Genomic DNA, 15,257 nt, shown 5'->3' on the forward strand with positions numbered 1-15,257 from the left:
TGGTTTTATCTTCAAGAGCATATTCAAAAGGATAACTTGATAAACATATGAGGTCATATTCGACCTTTTGAGCTATCTTCAAAAGATAAAAACTTCACTAGATATCGTTGGATATCAAGCGTTGTCATCATCAAAACCAAACATTTGAATTCAACTTTGCTATCAACAAACTTCACCACTTTAGATCACCTTGACATTACATGCAAGCACATGGATTTACAAATTCTTTACTCCATAACCAGTAGTCTACAAGAGAAACCACAAAAGTCGATTGCAATTTATGACTCAAAGTAGTAACTTCTATGGATAACATACAATTTACGTATGCAATTCTATTTTTACCACCAAACCATAGCTTTTTGATCTTCAACCATATAAGTTAAGGCGAGATATCTCGGATATTTAAAAAAAAAGATGTTTTGAGAGCCGCTATTGAAATAAAAAATCAATGTCTCCGTCTCCTACATTAAAAATGAAACCATATTTTAACACATCAAAATCCTTTAAAATGGATTTCCATGTAGGTGAGCCTTTTTTCCGCTGTTGAAGAACATATTACCTTCAGAGAGATATTTATCTATTAAAATTGATCATAAAGTTAATTTTTTGATTTCACTAATTAAGTTCCAAATAATTTTACTTAACAAAGTAATGTTTTGCAAGTGGATCTTACGAATCCCTAAACCACACAAATTTATAGGCTCAATAATTTTGTTCCAACCAACTATATGAAAGAATCGATTCAAAGTACTATGCCAAATGACATTCCCTACAGTTTTATCCAATGTCTCATAAACATATTGAGAAAATCAACAAATTTTCATATTGTATATAAGTACAAAAGTAAGAACAATCTTGGAAAGAGTGACATCCCTGACTTGTTCAAGAGTATACCTTTCCAAGAAGTAAGTTTTGAAACTACCTTGTCATATGTTTCCAAGAAATCATCTTTCCTTGCGCGTCTGTATTTTGATTTTGAAACCAAGTATTTTTCTAGTTGATCATTAAATTTGATACTCGTGAGTTGCTTAAGATCATACATAATGACCCGACTGATAACTTTAGAGGCTTGAGGCCTTGAATTATCTAGAGATACTTTGAGGGCTGAAAAATAAATGAAATCATCTAAAGGGTTAACAATAAGGTGTTCTTGAGAAGTTTTTGCATTTGCAAACAAGAGCACATCCTCTACAATGAACAAGTGATATATTTTGGGACCATGAAGAGTGACATGTAAAGGTTTCCAATAACCCTCTTGATTTTCTATATCAATCAAATTAAAATGTATTTTTATACAAATAAAAAATATAGGGAGATAAATGATCTCCTTGTCAAAGGCCGCTAAGAGGTTGAAAATGTTCATTTCTACTCCCAATCCATAGCGAAAATACAGGAGTAACAAAAATAGTTCTCATAATAAAAAAGATGAGTTCATAAGAAAATCCAAATTAATGAAATGTGCCACAAATAAAATCTCAATCCATTATCTCATAAGACTTTTCAAGATCAAGCTTATAGATAACATTTCCATGTTTCTTCTTATACTTATGCATATTCTAAATAAATTCTTGAAAAATAATATCATTATCAATCATATCTATACTTTTAATGAAGCTATTCTACATAGTACTTATGATATCACTAAGAATTAACTTAAGTAAATTCACCAAAATTTCCAAGACCTACTTACAAGTCACATTTCACAAGCTAATAGGCCGAAATACCTTAAAAATGTGTAGGTTGTCAACTTTTAGAATTATGATCATAGGAGACTCCGCCATTTGAGAACCCATGTTATCTTTGTCAAAATTGGACCTCAAAAAACTCTAAATACCATCTCAGATATTCTCCTAGAACATTTTAAGGAAAATGGATTAGAATCTATCTAAACCAGGGACTTTATAAAATTTTATGCTCATAAGAGCCTGATAGACTCTGTGCTTTGTAACCATGGCCAAACAAATATTATTTTAGTAAACATTAAAAAAGGAAGTGCTAGAGGACATAGGAGGAGAAATAATACAATCCTTAGTAAAAATATTTTAAAGTCTTCAAATGCATAATATCATTGTTTATGCACCATTCACCCGACAACGAAGTGATACCTTGAAATTTATTTCTTTTATGATAGATGAAAGTTTGTGTATGAAAGAAAGAGGTGTTGAGAGTACCCAATCTAACCACTTCTCTCTATAATTTTGGTACTAAAGAGTTTCTTCCTAAAAGATGACATCCTCATATTCTTTAAGAACTTTTCTTTGAATGACAAGAAGTGAAGTTGAACAATACGCTATAACGAATTTTCAATTCCCCTTAGCATATTATCATATCCATATTTCCTTTAGGATATAATTCCAAAAATATATTTATTGAAGACAACGAAGTCTTACATAACATTTTTAAGAGAGACAAAGATACTTCTAGTTTCCTTCTTCCATGTTGTCTTCACAATTTTATGATAAGCCTCATTGGTGCACCAAACTTCGTGAAACCAAAATGTTCTATCCTCCATGGATGGAATAATAATATAACATTGAAGTAAAATAAGACTATAATAGAACATCGTTAAATTAGGTATTCAATTGTAGCCTATGAAAAATGTGTTGGTATAAGCCCTAGAGGCCAATACATTTTGGTACTTGTATCGAATAATAAAAGGCATTCTCTTTATTATGGTTGATTAATAAAGTCCCTGGAATAGATAGTCCGTTTAATGTATTAAGTGTGACTTAATCATGAGAACGCATTAAACATAAGGACACTATTCCTAAAGTATCCGTAGTCGAGCTTTAATGTGAAGTGGGATAACATTAAAGCATTAAGACTATTATGTTTGTAGACTGATGATCACATCTCATGGATCATGGATAAAGAGTTATCAAGTCTTAAACATAGGTATGAATATTAGGAGTAATATTTATACCGGATTGACCCGCTATGAGAATACTATATAGAAAGTTATGCAAGGTGTCATAAGTTATTCTCATGGTGATAATAGTGTATTCCACTCTTCGACCTGAAACCACTATGGATCCTAGATGTGGAGTCGAGTGCTTTATTGCTGATCCAAAGTTGTCCGTAACTGGATAACCATAAAGACAGTTGATGGGTACTCCACAAAGCATGCTGAGGGACATGAGTGACCTAGATGGAATTTGCCCATCCTGCATAACAGGATAAATGTCTATGGGCCCAATATTGAACTGGACAAGGATGACACGGTCTATGCCTTGTGTTCAATATAGACATAAGGGCAAAAGGGTAATTATACACATAAGTATTATCACAGAAGGAATTGTCAGATCACATGACATTTTCGTGTCTTGGGTAGCAGTGATGTGTTGCTAGATACCGCTCACTGTTTATTATATTAAATGTGTGATTTAATGTAATTGCCAACGTCACGAAAACCTACAGGGTCACACACAAAGGACGGATTGATGAAAGATAGAGTAACTAAGGAATACCGTAAGGTACGGTGCCCTTAAGTGAGTTATAGAACATCGTAAGGTACGGTGTACTTGAGTAGAATACGAAATAAGGTAAGGTACCATGGGCTTAAGTGATTTTGGGCATATTATAAGATATGGGCCAAAATACACTTAAGTGGGCTTTTAGCTTGAAGCCCACACAAGTGGTTCTATAAATAGAACCCTTGTGCAGAAGCAAAAATTTGCGGTTGCATTCTTTTCGTTTTCACTCTCTCCCTCTCTCACTCAAAAGCCTTCATTCGTACCAGCTAGCACTAAGATTGAAGGAAACCGTTCGTGTGGACTGAGTAGAGACGTTGTCATCGTTCAACGTTCGTGATCGTTTAGTGGATCTGCATCAAAGGGTTTGATCGTCACAAGAGATCTGCATCAAAGGGTTTTGATCGTCAAAAGAGATCTTCACCAAAGGTTTCAACCGTCATAAGAGGTAAATATTCTATCACTGATCATGACCATTCGTAAGGATCTCTAAAGGAGAAATTTTAATTTCCGCTGCGCTTTGGGTCGCAATTCTCCTTCAAAATGTAGATGCCAACCTACATCATAGAGCCCTTGATCCAATCTAAGAGACACCAAATGAAACAAATGTACATCGATCTTGTAAGTGAATTTCATTTCAAAGAATCCCATGTTTATTAAGTTACATTTGTTCATCATATCATCAAACTTATCAACATGAGATTAAGAAAAATTTCATCGTCATTGATCAGAAGGTATTTAAATATCATTAAAGTCATTAAATAACACCCAAAGTTGAATAATAAGAGTCCTTAGGTAAAAAAGATATGAATTCATGTCTTCTCTCGCCGAAGTTTTGGGACGTACATAAACCCTTGAGAAAACCTAAGATATATTACCCCGAGTCACTTAAAAAGTAATACATTGTGTAGATGTTTGATTGGCTGCATTGTATGGTAAAACACTAGCTGGATTCTAATGTCTTGACTGATGTCATGACATGCTGTGGAGATGGTTGTTTGACTGCATTGTATGTTAGAATACCTAGCTGTACTCTGATGTCTTGGCTGATGTCATGACATTCTGAGTAGTGTACTGCAGGATTAGCTAATACAGGATTCATTGAATGTCAAACTGGATGTTATGACATTCATCCCTGTCAGCAGATACTGAGGAATAGAACAAGTGGTGTTCTACTATAACTCAGTATTTATTATCAGTCTGCTTATCAAGGAAATAACAGACCTGGCATAAGGCCTACTGTCTGAATGTCAAACTGGATGTTATGACATTTATCATTGACAGCATATACTGAACAATAAGCAGATTGGTTTTCTGCTACATTTCAGTATGCAACTCAGTCTGCTTATCAAGAGGATAACAGACCTGATGTAAGGCTCTATGTGTGAATGTCAAATTGGATGTTTTGACATTTATTAATGTACGCTGATACTGAAGTATGGACAGATTGGTTCTGTACAGTACAACAAATTGTACAGTCTGTTTTCAGGAAAAACAGACTTAGCATATGGTTAATGATTTGGAAGTCAAACTGAATGTTGTGACATTCATTCCTGACAGCATATGCTATATTGTAGGTTGTTTATTTTTTCTGTTTCAGCATTTTTTTCTCAGGCTAAAATCCAGGAAACCAACAACCAAGCTACAATTAAGGAACCTAACAAATAGTCTATTTGTTAGCACACTAATATGTGGAAATTAGTTAGAATCCTTTGTGACATTATTTGTGGAGGTCTTGAGATATTTTAGGAACTAAATATGAAGATATTGTAGGAACTAAATATGGAGATATTTTAGGAACTAAATATGGAGATATTTTAGGAACTAAAAGATTGAAGACCTTGTTTGTAGTAGAAAGTTTCTGCTGATGTTGTAACAGCAAAGGAGAAGTTTGCTGCGATTTCTGAAGGCCCAAATCCAGTTGGGTGATTAGGTTATAAATAGCATATTGTAACCTAGTTTTTGTAAGCCTCATAGAATGAAAATTTAGGGGTGTGTGTGAGGTAAACCTCCCAATCTGTGGGAAGGTTACCATGTGTTTCTCAGTGTTCAAAGCTGAGAGTTTTTGTAACTCAAAGCCTGTAGGCAAGAGTGATTATGTGCTTGAACGAAGCTGTGAAGCAAGTTCAAGTTGTTTAGCATTACATTGTAATTGTAGTGATAGGAATGGAAACTGGAGGTTTCTATCTAGGAGTTCCTAAGTATAGATTGCATTGGGTAGGGATTAAGTGAAGAGTTGTAAACGGGGGAGTTTAACTCTGAATTAATACTGCTGATAGTGGATCTTCTTCCTGGCTTGGTATGCCCCCAGACGTAGGTGTGTGTGACACCGAACTGGGTTAACAATTACTTGTGTTTTTACCTTCTGCACTTTATAATTCTGTCTGTTATAAAATAAGGTCAAACGGTAATGCTGTAACAGATGATGTTCAAATCAATGTTGAGACATCATGCTGATAACTGTGCAGGCTCAACAGAAGTAAGTGCTATGTTTGATCTCTGCTGTGTCTTTGTACCAGATGGACAGAACTGGGTGTTCTTCCATTCTATGGTGATATAGTAGCAGATGTCGTGACATCTGTGAATGTGTGCATATCAGTACTAGGTTTTAATTTGTATAACTGTCTTGCTGTATTAGTAACAATGTTAGATCAGATGTCATTACTTGGAGTAGAACATCTAAACTCTGACTACGCCAGAATTTCACATTGGGCTACACTCTCGATCACTAAAAAAGAATATGAGCCATATCTATTAATTAAGAACCACAAACCACTTGATTATCATTTAGCCTCCATTACATCAACAACTGCATAACCACCATTCTCTCATAATCTCTTAGAAGGATCACATTCTGTATGAGTTTCACACAACACAACCACATTAGGATTCAAACACTACAGAATTTGACGCTTTTGGCAGTGGCTCTTGTGTCTTATAAAACCCTAACATTCCTTTCTAGAAGTTTAAAGTCTTCAAAGTCAATAATGAGAAGAAGAGAAAAAGGTACACACTTGAAAGAATTCCCATAGTTATAAGGTGTCTCAACAATAAAGTTCATCATATCTTCTTCTATATCTTTCCCATTATTTTGAAAGGACTCATTTACATTCATATATGTGTTACTTATATTAGCCTCATCTAGTGGATCAGGATTTTCCAAAAACAGAATGTGATTTGGTCCCAATACTCTATCTAGCATGGTCAACTTTATTAAGAACGTTCATAAATATTAGACTTAATATCTTTTTTGACCCCGTATGTTAACCTCGAGGTTTATTTTGGTCCCTTAATTTAAAAAAGGTTCATATTGGTCCCTTAACTTTTTAAAACGTGTCATATTAATAATTTTGTCTAATTAGCAATAGAAAAACTTAGAAACCGGTTGCTAAATTTGTCATGATACATTTTGAAGAGTTAAATGACCAATATAGACATTTTTTAAGTTAATAGACAAAAATGAATCCCAAAATAAATATACAGAACTAAAAAAGATATTAAACCTAAATATTATGAGACTTATCACTATATTTTTCATGATGCCGAAAGGAATCTGACTTATTAGAGTATGCATTATTTATCATGGACAAGGAAAAAATCACCTGAAAAAATTTAGAGTTATGTTACCTTGATAGTTCAAGAGACATCATGAGTAATTGCTATATTTTTACTATAGCACATGTTAAGCAAGAGAGATCACATTATAGGTTATCTTGGGGTGGTTGGCGGCTTATAATATTAAGATTTTAATTATTTTTTTTAAAGATTATTTTTATAAAGATTGATTTTAAGAAAAAGATAGAGGCACATATTAAGCACCGAAAAAGATGAATAACAAAAAAATTAAATAGATAAAGTAAGAGGGATCACACTATAGGTTATCTTGGCCCGTCTTTAAATCACAATATCTACTCCAATCCTCAAGAGTTTTTTCTTGATATTTCTACTAACAACAATTTGAGTTAAAACACATGTTCAACTTAACAACCTTACACAAACAACATGAATTTTTACACAAGTTCAATCCACCAACCTTACACCAAATTTTTTATATTCTTGACTTGCAATCTTCAAATCTACTACAAGAACATACTCGAGCTAAACTCTTGAATATACAAATTCAACACAAAATAGAAAAACACAACTCTCAGATGATTTTTTCACTCTTCTCTCCCTCAGTCCTAAAGCAACTTCTAGTAAATAAAACTCATAAAAAAAAGAAGAATGAGTGAGATTAGAGAGTTGATTATTAAGAAAGAACGTGTTTTTATAAGTGAGAAAAAAATTTCTTTATATAGAAAAATTTTAACTAAAAAAGAGAACAATCCACAAGCCAGATCGTTTCCTAATCGATTGAAACATCAACCTAATCAATCACGTTAATCCAAAAAAGAAAGCCCAATATGCGAAGTCCCTTAATCAATTAACAAGGGTACCTAATCTATTATGAGGCATTACTCATGCTTTAATCGATTAGATGAAATACCTAATTGATTATATATTTTAGTTTTGTCTTCCTAATTAATTAGAAAGACTCTTGATTGTTTAAGTACTTTCCGAAATTGGTTCTTAAGAAGTTTTTAAAAAAAATATGAAGAGTTGAATTTTTTTTTGGTGTGTGCGCATTGTTTTAGTACTCAAGACCTACTCTTATTTTATTTACATTCATCTGATTAAATTACAAAATAAAATATTAAATGCCGGATAAGGTGAGCTTTCACAACTTCAAATTTTTTTCGATTACTTGATTTACTTCGCCTACTTCTTAACTGATGATACTTATTATTTATTCTTCATCGTTCCGTTATCATCGTCAAAACCTTTATAAGACATTAACCTGCACAACACATTGACTCAAATCAACCTCGACAAAGATTCTTAAAATTTTGCGACAAGACACACCTTTTTATTTCAATGTCGATTTTCACGGGACAATCCATTGTTGATCCCAAAACAAGGAGAATACTCTCTTTATAATATTCAATGCCTAGTCCACGTATTCACACCCAAATCGACGAGTGATCTATATTATTTAGCGATGGAGCAAAGTCCCGAGACCATTCAAAATCTTTAAGTAATGGCCAAAAACCATCTCATGGTCTTCACACACTTCAAACTTTATCATGTAGTATCCATGTTCTATATCAACTATATCAAGACCACTAGATGGTTTCCAAACCTCCTTAAATTTATCCATAATCACAAAGTAACCAATCAGTTTTCCTAAAAACTTGATAATCAAAGCTTGCTGCAATGGTTTTCTCAACCTTTCCACTACCCCCTTCATTCAAGAAACACCTATAAGTTTCAAGCAATATGCATGTTGTAACTTTGGACAAATATTTTGACCTCCCATAAACTTGTCACGATGGAGGACATTTCATGATTGTCAAAATAATGAAAAAGGTAATATCAAAAGGTGTAATTAATTATCATAAGAATCTAGCAACAATACCTAATTATTTTTCTAATTCCCTGCCCCCCTCTTTTCACCCAACTCAAACTCAATTATTCCATAATTATTGGAGACATGAAGTGAGTTCATAATAAAGTAATAAAGCAGTCATTAATGAAAGCAACTACTTGTTGAGATCATATAAGAAAAAAAACACACAAAAAGTATATAAATTTTATTGCATCTCTTATTATTTTACTCATCTAGATGCAATTAGTGTTTGACTAAGCAACTAATTGAAAACTTTTCATACTAGATAAGGATAAGGTAAGGTAAACATATTGAGCATGAGTTTTTGGTGACTAAGAAATTTTCAGCATAACTTCAAAAACTATCTATTTACAAGTGATGAATTCTAAATATATGATTGAGCAACAACTAAACTAGTGCTTTCTCCTCCACAAAAACCTCTGATTTATGTGTGGATTTCATTATCCCTATCTTCAAAGTTCAAAATATATCTATACATTGAAGCTTATAGATAGATTTGTAGGGTAATATTAAGCACTATGATTTGTGCTTTTTTTTTCTACCAAAAATTGTTCTATAAGAAGAAGAAAAAAACTAATGGAACTTTAATTATGGATTGGTGGATTCTTCGATGCAGGTGTGTAGTCCATTGTATCCAACAAATCATCATTTTTCACTTGTGTTTGTGTCCCTTCATGGTTTGGCTTAAACTCACTACTTTGACCCTTTTCACCTCCTTCTTTAATCTCTCTCAAGTTTCTAGCTGCAAAATACCAAAACAAAAACATACATAAATATATTTTCTTTGAAACAAATATAAATCAGAACCATCTGTATCTATTGTATGATGCAGCAGTCGTAAGAACCGTTAGACTCTGATCTAACGGTTCTTACGACTATTTTATTGTATCATAGCAGAGAATTCGGTTTAAAGTGGAACTAAGCTTACCTTGAGCTATAGTTGAGATGAAGAAAAGCAACAAAAATGCAATAAGAAGAAGACGTTTGTTTGGAACAATAGCCATATTCAATGGTTAAAAGTATAAAAAGTATGAAAGTTTGAAGTTGCATAAGAAATGGTCTAGTTGGTGTCTTTTTATAGGGAAGGAGTTAAGTTAAGTAGTAGTAGTAGTAATTGGCAAGAGGGTGTATTTGTGAAAGACAAGAAATTCTTTATTGTGAATTTAGGTTCAAATCAATGTCTCCTACTTTGTCCTCCCTGAAAATGACATCACTTTTTGCTTGGAATACAGGATCCAAGTTAAGGGTTCCATTCCCTTAGTGTCTCTCAAATTTTTTGCCACTTAGTTATTAAAAATACACAAAGTTAAAGGGTTAGAGTAAAAGAGAAGAGGAGGAGAAAACAAAGAAACATGTTTTGAGGAGAGGTGGGGGCACTATTCCTTGTATAGAGGAGAATTGTAAGGGGTCCAATCTTGTAACATAGGGTAGGGTAAATTTCACATTTATATACTGACAAATAATAATGACTTGTGAGTCTTTATATAGGCAATTTATGAGACCAGACACAAATCAAAATCTTGAGATAGTTAAATGTTTTTATTTTTATTTTTCTGTCTTGTTCTACTGGTTCTTGAAGAAAAGGTTAATGATAATCTAGAGTTTGACTCTAAGATGATTTTTTAAAAATTATTTCTCATTAACTGCTTGAATTTAGGGCCTCATTGTTTTATATTTAAAAAAGTTTTTTTTTAATTTAAAAATAATTTTTATAATTTTCTTTTATAAAATATTAAATCATTTTTTAAATTAATTTTTTAAAATATATTTTATAAACAGGTTGAAGATCAAAATATAGTCGAAATCATATTTTTAACTGCTTCAATTTAGACCTCATTATTTTATATTTAATTTTTTTTTTAATTTAAAAAGTTTTTTTTATAAAAATGTTTTATAAAATATTAAATCTTTTTAAAATTCATTTATTAAAATATATTTTATAAACCGATATCATTGAAATCAAAACATACTCAAAGTCACATTTTTAAAAAAAAAAATTGTAATTCAAAAGTATTTTTTACAAAATATTATTTGAAATAGTTTGAAAATTAAATAATTTTTTGAAAATATAATATTAAAAAAAGTTAAAATAAAATAAAAAATATTTAGAATAACATTTAAGAATAATTATTTAAACTAAATTTTTATTTAAAAATTAAAATAAAAAATAAAAAATATGTAATAGTATAAAAATTATTTTAAAAAAAATTGAAATTCTACGAATGTTTTTTACATTAATTAATATCATTTTTTTAATCTATATGAAATGGATCAATATATACTATATTGGTAATACAAAATTAAACATAATAATAATAATAGACTCGATCAAACATTGACTAAATTATCTATGTGTCTATGAAATCTAAAATAATGTTTTTTAATTTTTTAATTTGTTGGCTTAGTTGTCAATCAATTATCAATTAAACATTTACGAGCTAGGAAGAGAAAATAAGATGTTCCTTAATCAACCAATTAATTTTAGAATGGAATGATTTAATAGAATGGTTTCAGGTGAGAATAAATCAACTCAAACAATAGGTTAGGAATTAATTAGCTAATTTTAGAAATTTATTAGTTAGTCTAATTAACTCAAAGAATTAGTTAATTTTTGTAAGGACAATGTTTTAAAACCCGAATAGTTTAGATTGATTAGATCGTAAATTGAAGGATAAAGGATAAAGAGGTCCGATAAGATCATCATATCATAATTGCAATTGATTTAAGAAAATTTGGAATGATCCGATCAATAAATCAATGAATTTTTTATCTGACAGAATTGATCTTTTTATATTTACTTTTTTAACTTAATTATAATTTTAATCTCTTATTTTTTTTTTCTTAAATCTTAAAATAAAGAAAATAAATTTTTATCAAATTTTAAGAATCTAACCTTTCAAAACTATTAGGGTTGAAATTTTAGCAACTGCACCATAAATTTAATGTTTAATTTGATCAATTAGATAAAAATTATAAATTTTATAATTATGAATCATACAATATAATACTATAATAAATTCAAAAGGTTAAAAAATTAATATATAATATAATAACACTATAAATTAACAAACATTTTTAAAAAAATCATGCTACTGAGGAAATGAAATTATATTTTTACATTATTTTTAATATGAATTCTATTATTGAAAAAAATGTATATTAATAAAGAAAGATGAAATTAAACTTTCATATTATTTTCAGTATAAATTTCATTAATATTTTTAAGTAAAAGTTACATTATTTTTACTAACTTTTTTATTTATAGATTTTTTTTTCTACTCTATCTTTTATTTTTGATTATTTATATAGCACATAATAGTTATTTATATTCTATATTAGTTTATTATTTTATGGGATTAATATATCATACATAATAGTTATTTATATTCTATATTAGTTTATACATTTACTTTTCATAAAAAAATTTAAACATTTTATAGTCATATTTATGTTAAGAATTTAATTTTTAGATTTTTTTTAATTTGTATAAATTGAATTAAAAATCATGTGGTCCGATCAGTGATCCATTAATCCAACCAATAACCTAATGATTCCAATAATTTGATCAAGTTGATGACATGTCCGAATTTTAAAATATTAGTTGATCAGACTAAATAAGCTACAAATCTCTACTTTAATATAACGAAGATACTTCAAAAAATATGCAACTTCTGCACATAATACTTCAAGAAATATTGCAGCTTTTGCACAACTCCTAAGAGCTCAATCTCCCTGTAGATTTATCAGATCTAAACAGTGAAAGAACTTTCAACTTGACAAGGTTTTTGTTATCATATCTGATGTATTATGATCAATTGACACCTTTTAACAATGATTTCTCCTTTGTCAATCACTTCTCAAACAATGTGCAACTTTATATCAACATGTTTCATTCTTTTTTGACATACTTGATTCTTAGATAGGTAAATAACACGTTGGCTATCATAGTGGACAATGATCATTTGGTTTTGTAATTTTAGCTCCTTTAAGATACATGCATGCTATATGACTTCTTTGATAGCTTCAGTCAAAGCTATGTACTTTATCTAAGTATTTGACAGAGCTACAACTTTTGCAAGATTGCTTCCCAACTAACTGCAATACCAAAAGCTATAAAAATATATTTGAATAGAGATTTTCTAGTGTTTAGGCAACCTGCATAATCATTCTCAACAAAATATTCAATTCTAGGTTGTCTATTTTCAGTTGTGCCTCCACCATAAATCAGAACCCTACCAAGAGATCCTTTTAAATATCTTAGAATCCACTTTAAAGTCTGCCAATGTGAACTCCCAGGATTTGACATGAGCCTACTGACCAAGCTTACTGCATGAACTATATCTGATATGGTACACACCATGATTTACATAAATGAACCTATAGTGTTTGCATAGCGTATGATGTCCATATAAATCCTTTCTTCTTCGGTGCTTGGATACTGATTTTCCCTCAACTTGAATTGTTGAGTAACGATAGTTATTACACACTCCGAACCTATCAGAGACCATATTGAGTATTAGAATTTGATCTAACTTATTCTTACAACATGACTTATAAGGTGAGAGGTGTCACTCTATATAAACCATTTAGACACTCTATCACTAACCAATGTGAGACTTGGAGTCATCCCAATATTGAGATATAACTCTTGAGACAAGTACACTAATTTCTTTTTGTTGTTTCTCTTGATTTCAATTCCTTTGATCCTTTTTGCAGCCTCAAACCCTTCATTTCAAATTCCTTATGTAATTCAGTTTTCACCTTTTTGATTTCTTCATCTTGATTACTTGTTATGAGAATATCATCCACATACAATAACGAAATCACAAAATAAATTCAAGGGAGGAATTTGAAATAAACACCATGATCAAACTTACTTCTTTGGAAATCTATGTGAGCCATAAATTTGTCAAACCTCTTATCAAACTCTCTGGGATACTGCTTTAGGCCATAAAAAGACCTATTTAGTTTGCACACATAATCCTTTTTCCCTTTGACTTTATAACCTCCAGGTTGTTTCAAAAAAATTATTTCATCTATATCACCATATAGAAAAACAGTTTAACATCCATATGTTGCAGTTCTATATCAAAATTTTCAACCATGGCAAGAAGGATTCTAATGGATTTGTGTTTGACAATAGGCGATAATACATCATTGAGATCTATCCTTTCCTTCTGAGTGAAATCCCTAGCAACAAGTATAACTTTGAATCTTCTTGCTTCCTCTCCTTTAGTACCCTCCTTTACTTTGTAAATCCATTTACAATTAACCAATTTGGAGCCCGCACGCCCTTTGATCAGATTCCAAATATTGTTATTATGAAGATATTTTATCGCATCATCCATGGTTGACTTCCATTCCTTACTTTCTTTACAAGTCACAATAACTTTGTAGCTCTTTGGCTCATCTTCTAGTCCCTCAATTGTAGATACTAAAGTAAAGGCTATTATGTATATCCATATCCAAGCCTCTTTGGTGGTTTAATGACTCTTATAGTTATATCCCTTGCTAGTAGGTAGTTATCACCTACTTGTTATTCATAATCAACACTGGGCTCCACCTCAATATGCACTCTCTCTAGATTAAATTCTTTATATTGAGCATTTGATTGGGATTAGCAACAAAATTTGTCTTGAAATCCATCTCAGTTTACTAGTGATGCACTTTCTATGTCCTGATTCTAAACACCACAACTTGTAAGCTTTACCCCTTCAGATATCTGAGTAGCATACACCTTCCAACCCTTGATTACAACTTATCTTTCTTAATGTGAGCATAAGCAACACAACCAAAAACCTTAAGTCTTTCCTATTTTGGAGGATGCTCTGATCAAAATTCTTTAGGTTTATTCATACCCAAGCAAGTTGAAGGACACACATTTATTATGTATGTTATAGTAATAACAATCTCGGCCCAAAATACATTTTCCAAACCAGCACTCAAGAGCATGCATATAAATCTTTTCAAAATTGTCCTTTTACATCTTTTAGCAAAACCATTATGTTAAGGAGTTCATGCAGTTCTCTTGTGTCTTTATATACCATTTGTGGTGCAATAACTATTGAAAGCGTCAGAAAAATTCAAGGCAATTATCAGTCCTGAATCTTTTAACCTTCATACTACTTTTATTTTTAACAAGAGTTTTCCAACTTTTGAAATTATCAAAAGCTTCATATTTTGTTCTATGAATATAAATCCATAATTTTCCAGAGTATTCATCAACTACGTACATGAAATACCTTGCACCAGAGTGTGATGGAATCCTTGAGGTTCTCCAAAGATCATCATAAACATAGTCAAGTGAACCTTTTGTTCTTTGTTTACCCTTATTGAACTTT

The 15,257-nt window shown here is 31.0% G+C and overlaps 1 protein-coding gene across 1 annotated transcript; it reads right to left on the bottom strand.

The window, feature by feature from the left end:
- Nucleotides 1-9,069: 9,069 nt before the first annotated feature.
- Nucleotides 9,070-10,118, bottom strand: LOC127103181 (uncharacterized). Its single transcript, XM_051040457.1, has 2 exons — nt 9,845-10,118; nt 9,070-9,658 (listed from the first exon to the last, which is right to left on the bottom strand). The coding sequence occupies exons 1-2, from the start codon at nt 9,918-9,920 to the stop codon at nt 9,501-9,503; spliced, it is 234 nt and encodes a 77-aa protein (XP_050896414.1). The 5' UTR covers nt 9,921-10,118; the 3' UTR covers nt 9,070-9,500.
- Between the last annotated feature and the right edge of the window lie 5,139 nt (nt 10,119-15,257).

The sequence above is a fragment of the Lathyrus oleraceus genome, chromosome 7, assembly GCF_024323335.1.
Source record: "Lathyrus oleraceus cultivar Zhongwan6 chromosome 7, CAAS_Psat_ZW6_1.0, whole genome shotgun sequence".
In the NCBI taxonomy this organism is placed as follows: domain Eukaryota; kingdom Viridiplantae; phylum Streptophyta; class Magnoliopsida; order Fabales; family Fabaceae; genus Lathyrus; species Lathyrus oleraceus.